The sequence below is a fragment of the Parus major genome, chromosome Z, assembly GCF_001522545.3.
Source record: "Parus major isolate Abel chromosome Z, Parus_major1.1, whole genome shotgun sequence".
NCBI classification, from domain to species: Eukaryota; Metazoa; Chordata; class Aves; order Passeriformes; family Paridae; genus Parus; species Parus major.
Window position 1 is genome coordinate 50,813,159 of NC_031799.1, and position 22,467 is coordinate 50,835,625.

The following is a 22,467-nucleotide window of genomic DNA, read 5'->3' on the forward strand; positions in this document are numbered from 1 at the left end:
GGTAGCGGGTGGTGCCACAGAAGTGGCTTCTGTGAGAAGCTGCTGGAAGTTTCCACCATGTCTGACTGAGCCAATCTGTGATGGCTCTGAAGATGACATGCTGCTGGCCCAGTTAGAGTGATGACATATTTCACAAGAAAATAAAAAAAAAAGGTGCAGTTTTTCCCCAGAGGTAGCGAAGCGCCACCACCGGAGGCCATCCCCAGCATGGCGCGTGGCGATGTGCCACCAGGGCCACCACCATCTCGGCATGGCCTGTGGAGAGCCTTGCCTGCCTGGCAGCCCCTGGCCAACTACACTGCGGGCAGAGGGCAGGGACAGCAGCTCCCTCTTCCCAATACCCTGCATGAAGAGAGGTGTTAAATACGCCGGCACCACGGTGGCCTCCACTGCCCGCATGATGGCACTGGGGCTGCCTGGCCAGCAGGAAGCACGGTGAGCAATTCCCCAACTCAGAACCTAGATGAGATCAACCTCTCAGCTCCGTGGGATCCTGCAAGACTCTCTGGATTAGTGGAACTTGTTGGCAATGGTACCTCCAAACTGCAGTTTTCCTTCTAGTCAGGGAATAGGAAGAAGGGAGGACACGTGAGGGAAAACAAGGCAATACCAAGGTCAGTGGAAAAGAGAGGGAAGAGGTGCTTCAAGTGTTGGAGCTGAGATTCCTCTGCAGGCAATGGTGAGGACTATGGTGAAACAAACTATCACCCTGTAGTGCATTAAGTCCACAGGGGACACAAAGATCTGCTCGCAGCCCGTGGGAAAAGTGCTCACGCTGGAGCAGGTGGATGCCAGAGAAAGCTGTGTTCTCGTGGGAGACCTGAACAGAGAGAGAGACGCTGCTTCCAGAGACAGAGAGAGCCCAGAGAGCCCTTGCTTCCAAACTAGAGCAGCCTATCCTTGAAAGGCTGCAGCCTGTGGAAGAGCGACCCACACCACAACAGTTATCGAAAGACTGTTTGCCTGTGGGAGGGATCCCACGGCATAACAGAAATTCCCTCTCCCTGGGTGAAAAAGATCTTGAGTAATAAACTGACCAAACCCCTATGCCCTGTCTTCCTGCACAGCCTGTGGGAGGGAGGGGCTGGGGGGCAAAAGGTGTTTTAAAGGCTTATTTTTGTTGCTTGTTATCTTCCTCTGACTCTGTTAATAATAAATTTATTTTCTACTTTAAAATTTAAACCTATTTTTCCATTAGAGTGTTTTTTTCTCTCAATCCTTATCTCAATTCATAAGGCCTTCATTAATCTTTTTTCCTCTCCTCTGCCAAACTGTAGCAAGAAAAGGTGAGTGAATGATTCTCATGGGTGCCCAGCATTTGGCCAGAGTCAAACCATGACAATGGGAGACAAAAGCAACATGAGCCAGCTTCAATAGAAGGGGTACACACACACAAAAAAAAGGCAGGGTACATGGAGTTCAGAAGCTTTTCCTTCTGCTCTGACCAAAAACTCACAAAAGGCCAGTGACCAGTCAATGTAAATTAAGACAGAAGTCCTCCTGGAAGCACCATCTTTGTTTGGAGTCAAGAAACAATGGGTGATTAGTGTCAACTGCCATTGACTGGGTGGGTGTGGTCCAAAGACAAGGGCTGTACTCCCAGGTATTGCAGTTGTTAGTAACAGCCCAGCCCTGAGTGCCCTCATATTCTTGTCCTCTCCAATTCACCTACTTTAACAAACTTCCTTTGACCTCCCTCAGCCAGCCAACCACTAGCCTCACTCTTAAGAGAAGCAAGCCTAAGCTGGGCCCAGACCAAAACCCAACAACCAAACTCTGGCTTTCTGTTCGCTCCCTGTCCTGGCCACCAGCTGCCAAGTGATGTGTGTTTGCAGTGACTTACCAGTTTCAGCACTTTACTGAATTGCAGCTAAAACCAGTGTCCCAAACCTCATGGTGAAAGCTGGCTCCCAGAGAGGTATAGGGCTGTAGAAACCTGGTTACTATCTGCCTATGACTTCATTTTCTGCAGAAGCAAAGTTTTCAAGTGACAGCATTTGGGGATGGCTTTGGACTTCCCACTGGACCATTTCCTTTTTGCACACAACCCTTCCCCCAAAATAAACCAGTTTGTTGCAATGACAGCATGTTTTCTGTAAGAGTCTGATGAAAAAATCTGGGCCTTTATTTCAATACTGAAAAGAGAAATGAGTCAAGGGAGCCCTTAATCTTGTTAAGAGCTCAGAGAACTCTGAAACATTAATTGGCCTGTCTAGACCAACTCTGTGTCTGGACACTATTATTGTAGCCTCTGCTGCAACTATTGAAATTAGAGTTTGGGACCACACACACACAATTTTAATTTATATTCTTTACATTGCATACCCTATTTCCTGCTTACAGCCTCTTTTCGTTTTTAACAAAAAAGAACATACTTCTCCATTTTAATTGGTATTTGTATTCCTAAATTTCTGTGCTTTGTAGCTGCTGGGAAAAAAAGCTACGGCTGTGATTGCTTTAGAAGGAAAATACATAAACATGATGCTAAAGAGTAAACTTAAGACTGAAAGTGCTTGTCTGGCACAGATGTCACTGTGCAGTACAACCTCGAGGGAAGGGCCCTGCTGAGCTCCACATCAAGGTTCAAGTTTACATCTCAAATTTGGGTAAAATCTGAAGAAAACCTCCAGATTAAAAAAAAAACCAACTCCTGGCTGAGACAGTATTTCCCCCAGACCACAGTCAAGGGGGGACTCTTATCTGGAGGAGAGAACACCTCATCTATCCCTGTACACTGGTGCTTGCCTGGTGCAGTGCTGCAACACTAGTGGGAAAACCTAGGATTTATCAGAAAGCAGATGACCAAGAAGAAAGCCACCAACCTATGTGGACTGTCCAGGTGCCCCTCTGCAGAAACCCCCACTGCTCCAACACAACTCACAGATCCTAAACATGGGGTAGTCAAGAAGAAATTGTTGCAGCAGAGCACCTGTGCCAGGTACAGGTGCCCAGCCCATTTGTCTCTGTTGGCAGGCAACAGTAGTGCACTCATGCAGAAGCATCTCTCATGAGGCATGGGGTGCCCAAAGGCTATTAATGAGTATCACACTTCTCAGAAATGTCTCATAAGTCATTTTGGAGTTGCCGTGAGAGGAAATTGCATGGCAATAAAATAGAATTATTTAGTTCCTGTTAATTAACTAGAAAGGTGTAAACATTAACTATCATTGAGAATCATGTGATGCATACAGATGTGTTCAGGTTCCTCTCTCAGCTCAACACTGTTTTGATTTTCTTCATACGGAGGTTCCTGGAGATGTGCTGTCTCGAAGGATCCTGTAGGATGTGACAGCACACTGAGGGAGAGTTAGCCTTCCAGCACAGGAAAGAAAAGCAGCAGCTATGCCTCCCTTCATCTTTAAGCACTGTCACATCCTGTCCCCTACAGCAGTTCAGGGAGTTGGTATGACAGCACTGGCTGCAGTAGTGTTCACCTTTTCAGCAGAGCAGAAAATGAAAGGAAGATCCACACATTCCCCTGAGTCCTCACTAGGCATATGACCACAATTTTACTGTGAGGGCAATGGTCCAAATGTGGCATAGCCAAGTAACTTGAAAACCTCTTCTGGTTGGAGGCTGAGGTGCAGCCTGGCTGTAGAGAGGGTGGAAAGGGACCTACTGCTCCTCTGTAGCACACAGAAAAGCCAAGGCTGGGTCTTCTCCTCATGCCCTGCTGGTGAGTAGGAAAAGATTCCCTCGTACTCCTCTGCTCCAATAGACAAAACTGGAGCTGACAGATGCCTGAAGTGCATCACTGGCACTCATGTGACCTGAACCCAGTCATACATTTGGGTACCATCTGTCAATGGTCACCCTGGTCACATGGACAGACACACAAACCACTCATATATGTTAGCCAAACAGCTGTGAAATCCTTATGAAACATGTGATACCTGCCTCCAGCAGGGATGTGACATTTACAGCATCTCTTCTACCCAGATGTAGCAGTGGCTTGAGATGTCTGATGGATAAGTCTGACTAGAGGGGAGGACGCTCCTCTGTCCTGGGGCTCTGGCTGTGTGGTTCCTCAAGCCTCATTGCATGAATCTCATTGCATGAATCACAGCCACCTCCAAGCTTGTGGAAGGGGCAAGAGCGCATGGCTCATGTTTCAGCTAGTTTTGTTTCTTCCTGTCTGCTCTAGGGCACCTCAGCCCTATTTTTCAAATGCTTTATTACAGATGCCTTCAAGGACCCTAAGTTCTTCTTGGATGTGGTGTCCATCTTCCTACTCATCCCTGCATATTTTCACATCCAAAAATATAATTGCTTTGAAAAATGTCAGCTGGACAACTTCTGCAGTGTAAATATGGGCTCTTCAGCATTATTTGTTTAGGCACAGAAATGCAATTGCATGTGCGCTTTTGGAAACTGAAGCTTGGGCACATCTCTCTCTAGTGAACATCATGATTCTGTTAAACAAGCATCAAGGAAATCATAGATTACGTTTTTTAAACTTGACTCCACACCCACACACAATCATACCCTGACCTGAGCAACAAGAGATGAAGTGTTCCTGGTTTTGGGAAAGAAAATGAGACAGTGATGGTTTATGGATGCACTGCATTTACAAGGCAAATTTTCATGGAGGGGTGGGGAGGGGCTGCCTACAGAGGTGGCTTCTGTGAGAAGCTTCTAGAAGCTTCCCACCTGTCCAATGGAGCCAATGCCAGGCAGGTCCAAAATGGAGCCACCACTGGTCAAAGCCAAGCCCATCAGCCATGGAGGTAGCTCCTCTGGAGTAACAGAAGAGGAAGAAGTTACTGTGTAGGAAAGGAGAGCCAGGGAGAGGAGTGAGAATATATGAGAGATGCAACTTTGCAGACACCGTCAGTTGGAGAGGAAGGAAGAGATGTTCAAGAGACCTGAACACCATGGTGAGGCTGTTCTCCTGTAGCCCACAAAAGTCCATAGCAAAGCAGAGATCCACCTGCAGCCCCTGGAGAAATCCAGGCTAGAGAAGGGGAAGAGTGTGAGGAGTCCTCCCCCTGCAGAGGAAGGAGCAGCAGAGACAATGTGTGATGAACTAACTGCAGTCATCTCCAACTCCCTGCATTTCTGGGGGATGAGGTAGAGAAATTGGCCAGGAAAAAGGAAGAGATGGGGTGGAAGGTGATTCTTTAGCATTTAGTTTTATTTCTTATTACCCTACTCTGATTTGATTGGTAATAAATCCAATTGATTTCTCCTCCAAGTCAAGTCTGTTTTACCATCATTACCCATGATGGTAATCAGTGAGTGATCTCTTCCCATACTTATCTCAAGGCACAAGAATTCTCTCCTCTGTCCAGCTGAAAAGCAGAATGACAGAGCAGCTTTGAAGAGCACCTGGTGTCCAGTCAGGGCCAACCCACCACAAGAGGCAACCATACAGCTGCATTTTAAGAGACTTGTCAACTCCCCAGCCTAGGAAGAGCCAAGGGTGCAAGGACAGAAAACAGTGCTGAGGCAGTGGTCTAGTGTTCTGACATCTACCTTGTGGGAGGGATGTGATGCTGTCCCATGGATGACATGAAGGCCTTGAGACACCTAGGGATGCAGGCTCAAAGCTAGTCTGCCTTTCCCCTTCCATTGATTTTCCTGCATGCTGCTGACAGCTTCTTTACTACACTGCTACAATGTCTCCAGACATCAGGTCACACATTGCAGGGTTGCAAGTGGAGCTTGAAAGTGAGAGCTCTGCATGGAGTCCTGTGAGAGGTAACACGCTTGCTCTTCAGAAGGCAGTGAAGATGACCCAATGCCTCACATCCATTCCAGTTTTTGGAGCACAGAGGACCTTAGAGGCACTAAGGGACCCTGGAGCTAAATTTGTCTCTGCAGTGGTCCAGGGAGTGTATAAAACAGGAAAGAGGGTGTATGTGAGCCCTACACCTTCCCAATAAGGCCACAAACAACTCTCAGTGTACAAACCACATAATGTGTTTTTAAATCAGACCTGACAAATGCATCACTGCTGAAGGTCAAATTTTGTGTGGCTTATGCATCTGGGTCCCTCAGCCTGCAGGTAGTGCAGGAATGCAGAGTTTTGTGAGGCAGATTCAGATACTACAGAAATGTAGTATTTTACTTCCAGAAGAAAAGATGCAGAGGATGGTGAGAAGAAAAAAAAAACTAGGAGAGGTCAGGAACTAAAAAATACAAGACAGGGAAGAGGGTGAAGCTTAAAAAGAAAGAGAAGCAAAGCAGAACAGCTTTGGGCAGCAAACAGTAAAAAACAATGTTTGTCATTGGCAATGGTTTGTAATTTGAATGTGATGCTAAGAAGAATGCAGAACTGAACCTTATTCTCACACCCCTTCTCACACACTGCTTCTTGCGGGCAGCACAGCGTGGTCTGCCACAGCCAGCTGCCAAAAGACACTAGTTTCCTACACATTTGATCAGGAGATCAGAGCTAGGCTTGATTCGAGGACACCTGGATGGTGGCATTCAGATCGAACAGTTCAGGACCACAGGAACCTACCTCAGGGGCATAGGGATGTTTTTCAGTCTGTGAACAAGATTTGAGAAGGTAGCTAAAGATAATTACAGCTTGAAACTTCTCTATATTACATAACAAAGCACCTGTGTGTGATGTCAATACTTTTAATGCAAATGTGAGCGTTTGTTCACTGGTAACACACCAACTCAGTGTATCTCATTCACAAACTTGCATTTAAGATGAAGAAAATCAAAAGCACCTGGCAAACTGTGCTAGTGGAAATTGGCTGAGCCCTGTTGATTTCCTGGAAACTCTGATGAAAGGGGTCCTGCCCACACAACAATGAGCAGACTCTTCTCTGGTGGAATATTTACATTAGTCATTTCCAAGAACTAATGGTATTTCAGATAAATTGTAAATCAAAAGTACTGGATCAAATCCCTGGTGAATGGGAATTAGTTTTGGTAATAGGGGGCCTGCAGGACTGGCTTCTGTGAGAAGCTGTTAGAAGCTGCCCCCATGTCAAATGGAGCCAATGCCAGCTGGCTCCAAGATGGACCTACCACTGGCCAAACGTGAGCCCATCAGCAAAGGTGTTACCACATCTGGAGTAAGAGATTTAAGAAGACACCAAGGTCAGTGAAGGAGAAGGGGGAGGAGTGCTCCAGGCACCAGAGCAGAGATTCCTCTGCAGTCTTTGGTGAAGACCACAATATGGCAGTCACTGCAGCCCATGGGAGCTCATGGTAGAGCAGAACCTACAGGACCTGAAGTCTGTGGAGGAATCCATGCCCAGAGCAAGGGATTGTCCAAGGAAGGCTGAGACCCCATGGGAAGCTTATTCTGGAACAGGCTTCTGGCAGAACCTGTGGACCCATAATGTGGACTTCTGACCCCCCAGGGGACCCTGGCTGGAGCAGTCTGTGCCTGATGAATGGCACCCCAAGCAAGGGACCAAAACTGGAACAGTTCAGGAAGAACTGCTGCCCATGGGAAGAACCTACACTGAAGAAACTCATGGAGGACTGTCTCCCATGGAAGACATCCCACAGTGGAGCAGGGTGGGAGTAAGAGTGCTGTCCCACAGAGGAAGGAGTGGCAGAGACAACGTGTGAGGAATGGACTCACAGGAGCCCCCATTCCCCAACCTCCTGTGCCACTGGAGGCTTGGAGGTAAAGAAAATCAGCAGTGAAGTGGTGCCAGAAGGATGGGAGGGGTGGGGAAAGGTGTTATAAGGTCTGTTCCTATTTTTCATTATCCTATTTGTGATTTTAACTGGCAATACATTAATTTCCCCAAGCTGAGGCTATTTTGCCTATGACAAAGCAGTCTGTCCTAACTCAACCCACAGGATTTTGCTATAACTTCTCTCCCCTGTGCAGTTCAGAAGGAGGAATGATAGAGTGGCTATGGAGGCCAGCCAAGGTGAACTCGCCACACCTGGAAGCAAAACACACACCAACCATTTTGTCCTCTACATAGACACAACATACACATTTACTCTGCATGACCTGCTTCCTCAAAAACATCTCCACATGTGTATCTCCACATGTCCTGAAACACCAGTGCTTGCCTATTATCAGGCCAAATCAGCAGATACTGTCCCCCAGACAAAAAGTTGTGAACGTGCACATGTCCCAAAAAAGTAAAAATATCTCATCTTCTCTCCAGGAGGACCTCTCTTGGTCTCCCATTCTGCAGATACCCAGCACAAGCACAGCAACCTCAAAGGGCTAAACTTCATCTTCATGCTTTGGCACAGCCTTGAAATTCTCCTTTCCTTTTTGTCCACTGCTGTCCTCAAGGTCAAGAGCCTTGTAATACCCTCCTGCTCCCCAAAGACTGTTGCTCCGGAGTAGCAGCAGGGGACATTTGGCACAGACAGATTCAGCAGTGTTCCTTATGAAAATGAAGGATCCCCTAAAAAAAATATGTGGTTCTCTAGGAAAAAAAAAAAAAAAAAGACACAACATGTCTTGTAGGAGAAATGCAGGTCTGCTTGCTTCAGCCTGCTCTACTACCCAAGGAAGAACAGAGGCTGTGGGCATGGAGGAGGTGCCTGAGTTTGAGACACTTAAGGCAAATACATAACATGTTTGTCTTGACATGAGACCCAAAGTGCCTCAGTACCAGAAAGTGCAGATGAGCATTTCCACACACATCTGAACATCTCATGTCAGGATACTTCCCTTCTGGAGATCTGGAACATGTCATAAATCCAGGTAAGCTTACAGAAGCTTTCTTTAAAAAAGAAAAACAAGTTCTTTCTAATACAAATCCCAAAAGCAGCAGCTTCATCAGCTCTGGAGTATTTTTAAATTCTTTTCTCCAAAGAGTTTACTAAAAATTAAGCAAAAATTAGTGCAAGGGAAGTAACATGAATGTTTTCTTGATTCCCAGAAATGCTTTGTTAACCAAGATCTCCCCATGGTAAGGGAGGTTGGTTTGTTAACCAACATCTCCCCATGTGGTCAAGATCTTTATTCCCTTTTTTTTCCCCTCAACTTCTCCTCTCCTTTTTAACCAGACATGCTACACCAAGCATTCAAAAGACTCTGCGCAATTACATCTGCAGTACATCAGCCTGGGAGAGAGAAAGAAGCATCTTTCCTCTGTGACTTATGCTGGCACAACACCAAGCACACCTATCCAATTATTAAACAGTTATTGCACCTTTAATAGGCCGGTTACAAAAGCAAAATCTTCCAGAAGGGCAGGCTGGAAGGAAAGGGAAAGTACAATTAAAGGTTGCAGCTCAGTTGCAGTGTTAGGGCGAGGTGTTACACTCTCAATTTCCATTGTAAGACATTGGCAAATAACCTGGCTTTCCTATAGTAAAATCTGATGCTGCTATGGCTGGAGTTGTTGCCTCTAGCAGCCTCCTCATTTCTGCAACTGGATGTACTATTTCTTAATGCTGGACATGACCGACCATCTGTGCCCTGGCTGTAGCAGTATTATCCATGTAGCTGTGCCTTTTACTTTTATGACACATTTGTGTGATTAGGAGACTTAGCAGTGGTTTTAGGAGACAAAAGTTTGTTTTAGATATGCTCATGGGAGCTTGGAGAGGTTACCTTGCAAGAAGACAGCACAAGCTGCTGGATCCGGTTTCCTGCTCTTTTTTCCTATTCCATTTCCTTTTTTCTTCCCTTTTTCCCTCCTATTTTCACTTTTTCTCACTCTCCATTGCATGCCTATGAGGAAGTGGAACATGAGTGACTGTTGTGTGCATGAGTCCAAAGCCTGCAAAGAGCAGGTTTTCTGTTGGCTAATGCTTTGCACTGTTGCACTCAGGATGTTGCGCTGCAGACCTCCAGCCTACCTTGGGTCTCACCACTCCATGCCATTTCCTCCATCCACCAACATGCACTGGCACACAAAGAAGAAAAGACAAAGCAAGCCCTAGAAAGCAGATTCATGGCTCCAAAGCCTTGACACTACAGACAGGTAAACAGATCTGGAAAGCCACATGGAGCTGGAGGGGCATCACACCAAGACCATGTGTCACAGCTCTGGCTCATTCATGCAGACAGGACACCATGATCTACAACCTGCTTCACTGGTCATCCTGTCAGGGATTACTGCTGCCCACCTTTCTTACCCTTCCCACCTCTTCCAGCAGCTCAGAAAGAACTGAAACTGTAAATTGCTCAACCTCCCAAATCTACTGCAGGTCTGACCCTGAGCACACCCTGAGTTCACCTCCAGGTCTGGGTAAAGCTCTTCCCTACTGCTGGTACATGTTGCTCTCACCTAACAGGTGACAGAAATCAGCACATGCAAAGTCCAAAATAAAAGGATGCCTTCCATCACAGGAGCTTTAAAGGAGACTAAACAAGGCAAATTGAATTTCTTACTGGAGGTTTGTGAGAATTGTGGAATAGCATAAGCTCTCAAAAAATACAGTGCTTTTTACTACTTAGGCCTACACCTAAGTGGTACTGATTAATTTTCTTAAGGGTGCCTAAATTTAGACCTGCTGACTTCCTCTCCCACACTTTGTCCAGACATTCAAGGAGTGTGGCAAATATATATTTACTTATAGTGCATGGGTGGCTCAGGCATTTGTCAATATCTCCAGACCTTTCTACTATCTAGGGACTGATTTTTGAAGATTACATTGCCTTTCCACTCTGTCCCTCCTCAAGCCTCATTTTCTGACTTTCAGAAGCAAGCAAACACACCTTCCTGTGTGTCTTTAAGTGCTTCCTGGTCCCCTGTCACCCCACATTTGCCAAGAGGCATCTATTGGCCACCATCCTATCCAGTGACTCCTGGGTATGACACATCATATAGCAGTCTGCTGAAGCATGAAATTCACGTGATTTTCAACTTCTCCACAAGTCAACTTGCATAACTTTAATATCCATTCACCAGCAGCCGGGAGGAGAGAAGTATGTTACATTTGCATTTGTGAGGAAGGTGGGTGGGGGTGAGGGCACATGAGAAGCTGGGGCCCCTGTGGTTGAGTGACTGTACATGGGAGAGCTACAGCAATTTTGAGGTAAACAATGAGACATTCCATAGTTTGAAAAAAAATATAAGAAAAAAAATAAGAAAAATGTAGATTTTTTTCCCCACTTAGAGGACACGTTTTTATTATGTGCCATCATGATAGTAATTTCTACAGTCTAAAAATGAAGCACAGATCAAATTTATCTCATAATTATATTACTGTCCAGTTATTTTAGGTATCCATGCAACAATCCTACAGCAACATTCTGGACTTCAAACTGCTGTCTGCCTAAGCCTATACTTGACTGTGAGCACAGCAGGAGGCAAGTGGCCACACATGACACCTGAGGAGGGGGACACCTCCTCTTCCAGTTTAGAAAGGCTTTACTCACCTACACTTGCCTAGAGAAAGCTGTTGGTTTCTAAGAATTTATTATCTGGGTGGGTTGTTTCCTGCCTTTGCTTGCACTGGCTTCTGCAAGAGCCACGCAATGCTTGGCAGAGGTGGAGCATCCAGGAGTTGGACTTTGAAGGTATTCTGGGCTTCTTGTAATTTTATCCTGCCAGGCAGCAGGTTGCAGAGCAAGGTGCCTTGGCTGATGAGGAATTCCTGCTTTCTCTTGAGCCAGCAGCAGCAGCTGCACTCCCCAAAGCAGCACAGGGCACATGTACCAGCTGTGTCTGTCAGGCAAAGGACACACAGACACAAGGGCAGCAGGGACCAGCTGGAGGAAGCTGGAAGAAAATATGAAAGACAGCAGAAACTAGCAGGCCTTCACGGTGCTGTTTCTCATCCACAGGCATCCTGGCTCCTCTAATATTTTTTTTCCAAAGAAAAAAAGGGGATACTTATGGTATCTAACAGGCAGGGGAAGAAGCAGGGACAGTAGCACCCGAAGTGTTTCAGGCAGATAAATACCAGGTATGGAAAGAGCTAGACAGGAGGTAGCTGACTGTGGTGCAACTAAAGCTGAGCAAAAGGGATGCAACTAAAGGGCCAGGAAAGAGCTTACTAGTTCTGCTGCTGTAGTACACCGCACACTTAATATACTTCCAAAAGAAAGAATTACTTACACCGTTTTCACTACAAGCAGAGCAACATTAAGAGGGCACATCTTGTTGGGATAAGCTGCATCCAAACCAAACTGTCCTTTGCTTTCTTTTTCTTTTTAAGGAAGAAGTGTTTTTTTCATACAGGACTTGCACTACCTCTTCCCATCCTCTGCTCAGCTGTATCCCAGAGCAAACCTTTCACAGCCTAGTAACCCAGCTGCTAAAACCTGCAGAAACAGCCCGTTTGTGACACACCTGGCGCCGATATCCCAAATCCTAACCTTTCCTGTGTCCCGTGCAGTGGGAGCTGGAGTCAGCAGCCTCCAGAGTCCAACATTAAATCCTACCAGCCCAACAGAAGAGGAGGGCTGTGGCAGACCTGTGGTGGGCAGCGGTGCAGGATGTGGTGAAACAAAGGCTGTCTCCAAAACACAGAGAAATAAACAAGACAAATGGGAACCTAAGGTTCCACCAGAGTCTCCTCGGATGGGAAGGCTGAGTTGTTTCCGTGAGGAGTCTTTCTGGTCCTGGCTGAGTCCCTCCGTGAGGGGAGCTACGGGAGGCGCTCAGTGTTTACCCCGGGCCAGCACCGCTGGCGTCGGAGCCTTTCGCGCTGCAGAAAGGCCCGCATCCCAGAGAAACGGCGCCACTCCGTGCTTTTGGTGGTGGGAAGGAGAGCAACAGGGGCCAAAAAGGAAGAAAGAGTCTTTCTTATTCCAGCCTTCCAGCTTTGCAGTAGCCCCGCTCTGCCCGCATTATGGGCAACACCAGCTCCCTTTCTCGTAAGGCGAGCAAACCGCGGCGTCAGACAGAGCCGCTCCGCGGGGGGAAGCTGGGGGGGGAGGCCGAGCACTTCCTGCTCATCGTTACACAGCACTTTTCCAGCCTTCCAGGGCTTTCATTTCTTCCGCTGCGGCTGCCGCTTCCCCCCTCAGCTGGCTGGCACGCCCTCTCGGGGCCCGGCCGGGGCTGCGCGGGGCGGGGCTTCGCCGGCTCCCCTCAGCAGGACCCCAGCGACCTCGGCCCCGGCGGCGCCGTGGGCGGGGGCGCGCTGGGAGCGGCGGGAGGCGGGTCGGACCTTGCGCATGCGCGGCACAGCGAGGTGCTGGCCATAAAAGGGCGGCCGGGGCGGCGCGGGAGCAGCGCTGGGACGGCGGGCGGTAGGAGGGGAAGCCGAGCTGAGCTCAGTACCGAATCCCTTGGTTTCTTGACTTTACGCCACCGATCCTCCTTTCCCAGCCGCCGCCGCCATGGTGAAGATCGTGGGTAGCTTGGTGAGTCCGATGGGAGAGGCAGCCATGTCCTTTGGCCGTGAGAGGGGCGGACGGCGGGACGAGCATCACTTCCCGGCGGGCGGGCGAACGGGGAGGGAGCGCTGCCGGGGGCAGCTTGGCAGGCGGGGGATCCTGCTCGGGCTTCCCTGGGCTCCCGAGAGGCCTTGGCCTGCGGGAGATGGCGGGTGAGAGCCCGTGTGCTGCCCGGGCAGGCGGAGCCTGCTTCACCCATGCGGCGGGAACGGGGGAAGCCGCGCGGAGGGCTCGGTCGGACCAGAGGGAGGGACAAATAACAGCGCGACCTGAGGCTTCGGGGAGTCGTAATGAGCAGGGGGTGATGCAATTTCACGTTATTACAAGTTGCTGCTCATCGGACTTAAAGTCTTAAGGAAAAAGTGTGGTTTCTCCAGCGGATAACAGGGTACTCCAGCGACAGGAGGAGAAGATACAGTCTTAAATTGCGTCAGGGGAGATTTAGGTTGGACATTAGGAGGAATTTCTTAAAATACAGGGTGATTAGGCTTCGCAGCGAGGCAGTTGAGTCACCGTCCCCGCAGATGTTTTAAGAAGAACTGGACGTGGCACTGAGTGCCATGGTGTGGTTGACAGCGTGGTGTTGGGTCACAGGTTGGAGACGATGATCTCGGTGGCCTTTTCCAACCTAACTGATTTTGTGATACAGAACACTAATTTAGTAGTCCCGATTTGCTTCATGTACTGCTAGTGTGTAGGGGACCAGGTGGCTTTCTTAGAGTTTGGCCTAAGTTCTGTTGCATTTTTGGGCAGGGCATCATGGAAAAGTTCATCCATTCTTGACTTGAAAGGAATTGCTAGAGCCCATTGCCTGTACTTAGCAGGAGTTGCTGGCATTAAGAAGTATTTCATTTTTTATGTTGCTGTCTGACATATTCACAGCCCTAATGCAGCACATTGCTGTTCGGGTGATTCTGTGAATACAAACGCATCTGTGGCTCTGAGATACAGAATAGTCATAAAGCCTAGACCAACACATGGAGAATACCCCGCTGGTGAGGAAATAGTATGTGGTCTTGTGCACAGCAGCTGATGTGGTTGATAGACAACAATAGAGTATTTGTTAGCTGTAACTTAGGAACGCAAGTCTGGAAAAATATTCTCCATGCAAACTTAGCAAGCTCTTCATTTCAGGAAAAATCCTGTTGGGCTAGTCTCATCTTTTGAACTTGAAATTTGGTGCAAGTATCACTTTAATCTCATTCTGAGGCATCTACAAGTGATGCTGTGTGGGCATCCTGTAAGGCTCCAAAAAGTCATTCAACAAGGTCTTTAGAAGGGCTTGCAGTTGTTCTTGTCTAACTCTGAGTTAGACGCAGGGGAGAAATACCCACAAGATATTCTCAAGAGGTCAAAACAATAAAAAAGGCTTTACTGGCAACTTCAGAAAATTAGAGAACTTTGGCAAAAGGTTTAGTGCAAAAATTCAGTCAACACAGAACACTTCTCAAAGCATGAACACTTAGCCCATTCAGCTTAGCAAACTCTAAGCCTGTTTGACTTCAAGATAAAAATTCTGAGAAGAGGGAATTAGAAGAAGAAAAAGACAGAAAGGACATAAAGGGCACATATAGCTATACTGCTGTAGGGCACACCCAGCTAACTGCTGGATCCCAGCGGTGTTCAGCTGATGAAAATTCCAAGAGGAGGTAGGTCAAAACATACGCTAGCAGCCTGTTTGGCCTTAAATACCCCTTGCCGCTAGTGTGCCAGTGATCAATGGACACTGTGTGTCTGGGATACAGGCTCTAGGGATGCCCCCGTGCTCCAGTGTGGGGCACTGCACTGCCCCTCACCAGAGCAAGGCCTGACCTGCCCCTTCCCCCCCACACATTTGCACCCCAAAATGTTTTGAGACCTCAGTCTTTAAAGTCTCAAACACATCCAAGTTTGTTTTCTAGGCTGTGGTTTTCTACCGTCAGTTCACTTTTAAATGAAAAGCATGTCAGACTTCTCCCACTGGACTGCAAAAAGTGTTGACTTGTGATACATAAATATACAAGCTAACACTTGTGACCGGAGCTCAAAAACCCGAATGCTGGCAGCTCCTTAAGATGAATGAAATGACTTCCCATTCATATCCTGGAGAAAGAATGGTATGTGAATGCAATTCTGCTTTGCATCTCTTCCCACTTCTCTGTTTGTGGTGGCACAGGAGAGGCAAACTTTTGGTGTAAGATCCGAGGTTCTTTACACACAGGAACAGATTAAAAACTGTTTAATCAAGACAAACCTGGCTCTGGAGGAAGAGCCTGCTCTAAGTTAGCTAGGCTTCTACTATCCTGGCTGTGAACTTTGATTAATAGTCTGCTGTAGTTAAAGCAAACTTTTGTTACTCATCCATGGAGAGTGTGGACTCAACAGTCATGCTGACAGTAGCATTTTAGCGTCAGTGGCACCCAGAGTATTCAAGCACAATACAGCTAGGATTTCTGGATTAATTCCGATTTTCTGTAGCGCAGGTTTGTATTCTTCTCTGATACAAAGGGGAAGACCCATTCTTGCACTGTCTGCAAGAGCTTCAATGAGTGAGAGCTAGCTCGACATGGCCCTTCTCCCTGCACACCTTTTCAGAAACAGACTAGCTTCTGAAGAATGGCTACTTTCAGGGTGCTTGGCTGATCCCTCTGTAGTACCTGCTGTAGCACAGAAGAAGTATTTTGTCCCTTCTGTAGTGGCTCTGAGGTGAGTGACTAGTGTAATTTGTAAGAGGGTTTGACTATGGCATGTCATTTTATAGCCAAAGCTAATGGGTTGTATAGAGTTAAAAAGCTGGGGCTGCCAAAGCTTTCCTTTTGATTATAGCTGCCCCTCTTGTTATTTGAGTTAAAGAAAATGCTGGAAATTTGCAGCTTTTGCTACAAGTGCTAATTCAAGAAGTGGTGTGTGCTAGGGAGTTTAGGCTGTTTAACCTTTGGTCTGCTAGCTTCTGGATTTAAAAAAACCTCACTAAATTAAAAAGTAACCATTGGCAGTCAGCTGATGACTGGGCAAGTTCAAGGGTGACTTGATACTTACTGAAAATAATGTTTACAACCAAGCTTTAATCAAATCTGCCAGATAGTGTGGACCTATCTTATCTATTGCTGAGAGCAGCAGACTCCTTTCAGCACCATCTGTGGCCGGCAGCCTCCTTTCTGAAGCACTGCCTAGTGCTGGGAACCTCTGAGGCACACTGGAAGTTTTCGTTACTAGAGCTTCTTACTTGGCCCTTGGGAACAGATGCCTGCTACCAATGTGTTTGTTGAAGGTAGCATGCCCTTTTCTGATGGACAATACAAATAAAATGAGATCTTGTGTATGTTCAGGGAGGTTGTAGTTAAATGTTTAAGAAAAACAAACAAACAGAAACAAATGCTGCAAAGAACAAACTGATATTGACCAGCATACTAGCTGAGGTTTCTCTCAGTGGGCTGCTACCTGGAGAAAATGCTGTTTAACGAAGTTGGAGTATGGTCTCAGAGCATGACAAAATAGCCTTTTGATGGGAGGTTCCCCTTCTGGTAACAGAGATTATTTAGCTTTTTTATAAAAAACCTTGTCACTTTACAGTTAACATGAAACACAACTAGTGAAGTCAGTCAGACAGACCAAGCAGCTTGTTTTTTGTTTTGCTCCTGCTACTGTTTTCCTTCCTCCAGGGAAATTAAGCTCACTAGAAAAACTTCCATAATCTCCCACTAGTTTGATATTTTTTAAATTGCAGAGGTAAGACCTTTGGACCCAGCATCTTTTTTCACTGTCCTGCAGCAATTTTGGCCGATAGTAGAGATGATTTGCAGGGTAACACCTGATTTGTAGTCAGGACCAGGTCACCAGTGGAGAATGGTATATGTGACCAGATGTAATTATGATGCTGTCCCACTTTCCCTTTGTTCTGTGCAATAGCAAACCTGAGGTATGTGGCCATATGATGAACACATTCCATGGCTGGGCTTCCTTTTGCAGAATATAGTAATTATGTAGCTGGACAGGACAAGTAGGGGTTAAAAGAGGATGATCTAACTGGCAGCTGTGGGAAGTGGAATCAATAGAGTGGTGATGCTACCGTGCAGAGGTCTGGGAAGCTATACCAAAAATCAGTAGTAGAGTTTCCAGGCCAAAAGGAGTGAGGCTCAACTGAGGAACTTGCAGTATAAACAAGTGCTGGGAGGGAACAGCGAGTGTGGATTGCTGTAATATACAGGGACATTAAACATTGCTGGTGGGAATGGGCACAGGAATCCATAATATGTCAGTACAGGAGCAGGGGAATGTAGGGAAATAGGAAAACTTGATAGTTTCTATCTCTTTCAGAATGAGAGTAGGTGGTGTGGAGTGTTACTATGGGTCTTGTAGCAGAGTAGACTGTGACTGTCCAAGATGCAAGGATGGAAAAACCAGCACGGATGCTGTGCCTCTGAAGAGAGCTACGTGGGGAGGGAAAACATCTGTCAACAGAGAGATGTAATGCTGAGTCTATTTGAAGTTATAGGAAGCTGTGAAGACTTTCACACAGGATTATACATACATAAGAATGCTCATGAGAGCATGATCTCTGTTTGCTTTTTATGTGTATTCATGTCCAGTCTGACTTTTGGCTCCTCACCTGTATGACATTCTTTAGCTTACTAGAGTCAAGTCGCAACTTAGTGTGGCTGATTGCAGAAGCAGGTATCAGTTAGTTAACTCCTGCACTGCAAAACCAACCCCTGCCCTATCTGGCAGTAACCATACTGCTTTCAGTCAGCTGTTGCTGACAGGACTCCAGCACTTTGCTTCATTAAGTTGAGGGGCTACTAAAGCAGCTATCTTTTGACATTTATACTGACAGCTATCCTGAAGCTTGATTGACAAGACAACAAAGTTGAAAATTATTGAAGTGGTTTGTACTTTCTTTGACAAAGATAGTGTCAGGAAGTAGGTGATCAGCACTTTCTTCTTCTGCCTGAAATATTTGTTTGCCTTTTCTTAGCATCCAAGTATTTATTGTTTTTAATATCTTCCAGTTCTATTAAAGCATTCACTTTTTGGCCAGCAAAAATGAGGCATGGTATGTAAGAATGTTTAGCTCCAAGAAATATTGTCCACAAACGATTCGTGTGACTAAGTGCAACACACAGATTTGAAGACTCTGAATAAGCATCGAGTATTTGTGTAGTCTGTTTGTGTAGCATTGCTTTGGATAATGATGTCAAATGTGGGTTCACTTGGTAAAATAACAGTCCTATGAGGTTGCTTTCAAAAACATGCTTTATAACAAAACACACAATACCATTTTAATATTAGCTATTGATTGGAAAAGTCACCAGAGTGGAGGACTGTACAAAGGTTTGTGTCTGTCCTTTTCAAATTCTGTAGAGGAAATGTGTATCCCAGAGGAAAATTTAAGTCTTAGTGCCAAGACAGAAACAAGAATATGGAATATAAAAAAACTCTAAGGATCATATATTGGGGATAACAGAGCTATCAGAGTTGAGCATCGTAACTGAAGAATTTCTAGCTTGCTTCCACAATTCAGTGAGCTTGACTGAAGATTGTGGTTGTTTTCTAATTGGTGAGTCATAAGACATTGACTGCCTTTAGCACCAATGAAAACAATTCATACTTAACCACTTACATGATAGTACAAATAACCCAGTCAAGTGTTTAAGACTTGCCATAATGACTAGTGTATTAGTTCTGAGAGCAAGCCAGAATTGAGATTAGTCTTATATCATTTAGGAAAGGAGGGGGGAAATCATCAATGTGTTCCAAAATTCCAGAAAGTTTTTTTTTTGTTGGTTTTTTTTTAGGTTGAATTTGAGGAAGAACTGAAATCTGCTGGTGAGAAGCTTATAGTAGTTGATTTCTCTGCCACATGGTGTGGACCCTGCAAAATGATCAAGCCGTTTTTCCACGTAAGTAGTTTTTCTGGGTTTCTACATTAAATTGTATATAAATTTTTGTGTTGCTTGATAGTAACACCGAGTTCCTTTTCCCTTATGTGGTTACCAGCATTTTCTGGAAAAGTGAGAAGTTGCAAAAGTATCTATTTTTAAGACTACCAAGTGAAATAGACTGACTGTTGATATAGTTGGAAACTAATATGTGGTTTAGCTTTTGTCCTGATGCTTACATGCATTTCAGGTCTATAGAGAGATGCCAGTTGCATTGCCTCAAGAAGTGGAATGCACAGAGGAAACAATGCTTATCCTTCTGTACAATCAGCAGCAGAACAGAATTTTTTCTCTGGTAGTAAAATAGCTGCTTTAAGACAACAAAGCATGTTTCACTAGCAGTTTGAGCAGCAATTTATATGAACATGTTTTCAGGAAGCTTTCCTGAAACACTGTAACTGCATAGTTTTTTTTTATTTCTTTCCAGAGTTTGTGTGAGAAGTATGGTGATGTGGTGTTCATAGAAATTGATGTGGATGATGCCCAGGTAAGGTCCAGGGTGGTGCTGAGGGAGGACAGCTAAGGACTTCCACACGAGTGGTAGACAAGAATTCAAAATGTCTTCACAAATACTGAAACAGAACAAGAGTTTACTTCAACTAAAAATTGAAATACAGGGATTTAGCTGGAAAGAATTATTTTTTTTTCAGGGGATACCTGAACAGAACAAGCTGCCTTGGTTATCAGCACATTTGAAGTCCTATGGCATGTGTCAGATAACTTGGAACCAATCCTGTGCTTTGGGGGGGAGCATTAGTCTAAGGTCTTAAGCTGCTTCAATGCAATCTTCCTTAAACCTACTGGTTCACAGCCTACTGATCTGTCTGGTCCCTCCACTACCCTTGGCACTGTTTCCTCTTTCATTAAAAATTAAATTAGGTCTTGAATTAAGTGCAATAAAATGTCTGCTGTATTGCAGTTTCAGCTTGTCAAATATGTATTTGAAACATATCACATGGAAGCGCAGGAGTTGTCATAGGGCTCTTGAGTCTTACAGCCAGACATCTGTTTTGATGCAGAGGTCTGTTTGTTTTTTTCCAAACACAGAGTACAGGTTAAGGTTTTGCTATTGCATGAATTAAATGTTGAGGAAGGGATCTTTAAGGCTTACTTCAGGGAGATGTTACCGTTGCACTGGTTTTGCTAGTGGTGGACTAGCAAAAGAGCTTTTGCTTTATCTTGAGCAGTAATGGCTTTACCCTGTCACCTAAACAGAAGTCAGCTACAGTGGGTTCTAAATTTAGCATCCTTAAGAATATGCCCAGTTGAAGATGTTTTTTTTTGGTCTCTTCCAGGATGTTGCTTCACACTGTGATGTGAAGTGCATGCCGACGTTCCAGTTCTACAAGAATGGAAAGAAGGTAAGGCTCTGTGTTTTTGGTACTGGAGCAGGCAAGCTAAACACTTGAAAGAAGATTGGGAGTGTTGGACTACTTAGTCTGCTTTCTCTTGATTATGTCTCTGTGGTACCACTAGCATTAAGACACTCCTGAGAGCAAGCAAGTTCATCTTAGTACTGTACCAAATGTAACCGGCAGTTCACTGGTGATGCAGACTGGGTTGTTCACAAGTAGTGAACTGAGTTAGTTACAGGTCAGGCTTACAGACAGTTTCATGAGAGATAGTGGGGTGAGATGTCTGTATTAAGACTGCTGGTCTATCTGCCTAGCACTCTGCTATTTACTTGATCAGTGTTTGTCTGGATGCAGCTTGTGCTCAAGCAGAGACATAACCATAAGGTGTCTTTGGAATCCTACCCAAACAGAAGTCTCTAACCTGGCTGAGGTTACTGTTGGAGGACTGAACAGAACTCTTGTGTCTGCTCTGCCAAGGGATGGATGAGATGGGCTACAGATTGTGCTCTGACAGTCTCAGAGCTCAGCTCAGCTGACCGTGGGCTGCCTGTGCAGGGTAGTTTGAGTAGCTCTCTGCCTGAACTTGCGGAGCTGAATGTGTTGTCTTAGGCTTTTAGTTTGCTAAGCAAGGTGAAGGTAGGCTTTTCTAAAGGAAAACGATGTTTGGGTGTAAGTTTCATGGTTGAAGGTGATGGAATTGCACCTTGGATAGTTGAGTGACTTTCAGTATGGGGTCACTATGAACCTTTGACAGTTTTGTTAGGGTGAACTTCTGCAACTTCATGATGTTATTGGAAGAATTGTAATCACAGTGCTACAGTCAATGTGTGGCTTTTTGTACCAAGCAAGCAGTTTCATGGCCTGTAGTGTAGTCTGCTCTGTACCTTGCGCCCCTGGCAATACAGGAGGACAGAGCTGCTGTTTCTTGAGACAGTAGATGAATGTTGCCTCTATCTTTCTGCCTTGTAAATTACAACAACAGTTCTTCAGGAGAAGCTGGGCACAGGGGTAGGTCATTTGGAACATTCCTTCCAGAATTTGATTGGTAGAGTCTTGAGCAACTTCAGGTAACTTTGAGCTGCCTCTGATATGTGGGCACCTTCAGAGTCTCTTCAAGAGAGAGACTCTTTTTGAGTCTTATAACAATATTGATTCAGGGTCAATGGTAAGTGAAATTTGATAGTCTTTTGTCTCAACTTTTGCATGAGTTAAGTGGGAAATAAATACATGAACATCTGCAAAATATTTGCTGTTTTGAGGGTGGGAAAAATTTTAGTTTTTAGCAGAATTTAATAGGTGTGTATGTGACTGGATCCTATGCAACTAATATTAAGAAGCATTGAATGCAAGAGTTCTAAAAACCAATCTCTCTTTACAGGTGCAGGAGTTCTCTGGGGCCAATAAAGAGAAGCTGGAAGAGACTATTAAAAGTCTAGTCTAATCTCCAGCCATGAAGACATTGAAGCATGACAGCTTTGGCTAAATTACAGCCTGCAACTTTTCTACTTAAAATAAACAAACTAAACAAGCTAGCTAGATTAAGTGGTGGAAACTATCTTCTTGGTCCATGTATATGAGTAAAATAAAGTATAAACTCTTCACTTTTGGATACTGCTGTGTGTTTAACAAAAATATTAAGAATTTCATGATGTCAGGTGAATGTCAGGTTTTGCTGTGTTAAGGAGTACTGTCTGTATACAAAGACTTGTCAAAGGCAACCTCATCTATTGTTGGCTTGGGATAGCCGTGACATTTGCTTCAGGAGGGGTCTGCTGCCATCATGTTCAGATGGTAGTCACCAGGATATAATCTGGTTTACAAATACAGAAAGAGGAGTTGGAGAAAAATGGGTAGTCACTGGGTGGGATAGTGCTTTCTTTCGTTATATCTTTTTAGTTAAAAGACTTATAAAATGTTTCAAGCTGCATTTTAGTCTTCAAAGCTAAGACTT

General features: G+C 45.4%; 2 protein-coding genes across 3 annotated transcripts; both read left to right on the forward strand.

Moving 5' to 3' along the window:
* Window positions 1–250: 250 nt before the first annotated feature.
* On the forward strand, window positions 251–13,188 carry LOC117243723. The gene is made up of 4 exons (XM_033511387.1): window positions 251–435; window positions 7,326–7,491; window positions 11,290–11,416; window positions 12,058–13,188. The coding sequence occupies exons 1-4, from the start codon at window positions 251–253 to the stop codon at window positions 12,720–12,722; spliced, it is 1,143 nt and encodes a 380-aa protein (XP_033367278.1). The 3' UTR covers window positions 12,723–13,188.
* On the forward strand, window positions 13,016–22,118 carry TXN (thioredoxin). Of its 2 annotated transcripts, none has more exons than XM_015652685.2 (5): window positions 13,016–13,210; window positions 19,018–19,122; window positions 19,589–19,648; window positions 20,457–20,522; window positions 21,895–22,117. In XM_015652685.2, the coding sequence occupies exons 1-5, from the start codon at window positions 13,187–13,189 to the stop codon at window positions 21,955–21,957; spliced, it is 318 nt and encodes a 105-aa protein (XP_015508171.1). In that variant the 5' UTR covers window positions 13,016–13,186; the 3' UTR covers window positions 21,958–22,117. The 2 variants fall into 2 exon arrangements, with proteins under 2 accessions (XP_015508171.1, XP_033376314.1); XM_033520423.1 differs by lacking the exon at window positions 13,016–13,210 and adding an exon at window positions 15,283–15,339 and having other exon boundaries at window positions 21,895–22,118.
* Window positions 22,119–22,467: the final 349 nt, after the last annotated feature.

What these genes read in the sequence shown, in the direction of transcription:
- LOC117243723 (XM_033511387.1), top strand. Translation starts at nt 251, where the DNA reads ATGGCCTGTGGAGAGCCTTGCCTGCCTGGCAGCCCCTGGCCAACTACA. An exon ending in CCTGGCCAGCAGGAAGCACG is followed by an intron (nt 436 to 7,325) that starts GTGAGCAATTCC and finishes CTGACCCCCCAG; the next exon opens with GGGACCCTGGCTGGAGCAGT. An exon ending in CCAGGAGTTGGACTTTGAAG is followed by an intron (nt 11,417 to 12,057) that starts GTATTCTGGGCT and finishes TTTCTTTTTAAG; the next exon opens with GAAGAAGTGTTTTTTTCATA.
- TXN (XM_033520423.1), top strand. Translation starts at nt 15,298, where the DNA reads ATGAATGAAATGACTTCCCATTCATATCCTGGAGAAAGAATG. An exon ending in TGATCAAGCCGTTTTTCCAC is followed by an intron (nt 19,123 to 19,588) that starts GTAAGTAGTTTT and finishes ATTTCTTTCCAG; the next exon opens with AGTTTGTGTGAGAAGTATGG. An exon ending in TTGATGTGGATGATGCCCAG is followed by an intron (nt 19,649 to 20,456) that starts GTAAGGTCCAGG and finishes GGTCTCTTCCAG; the next exon opens with GATGTTGCTTCACACTGTGA.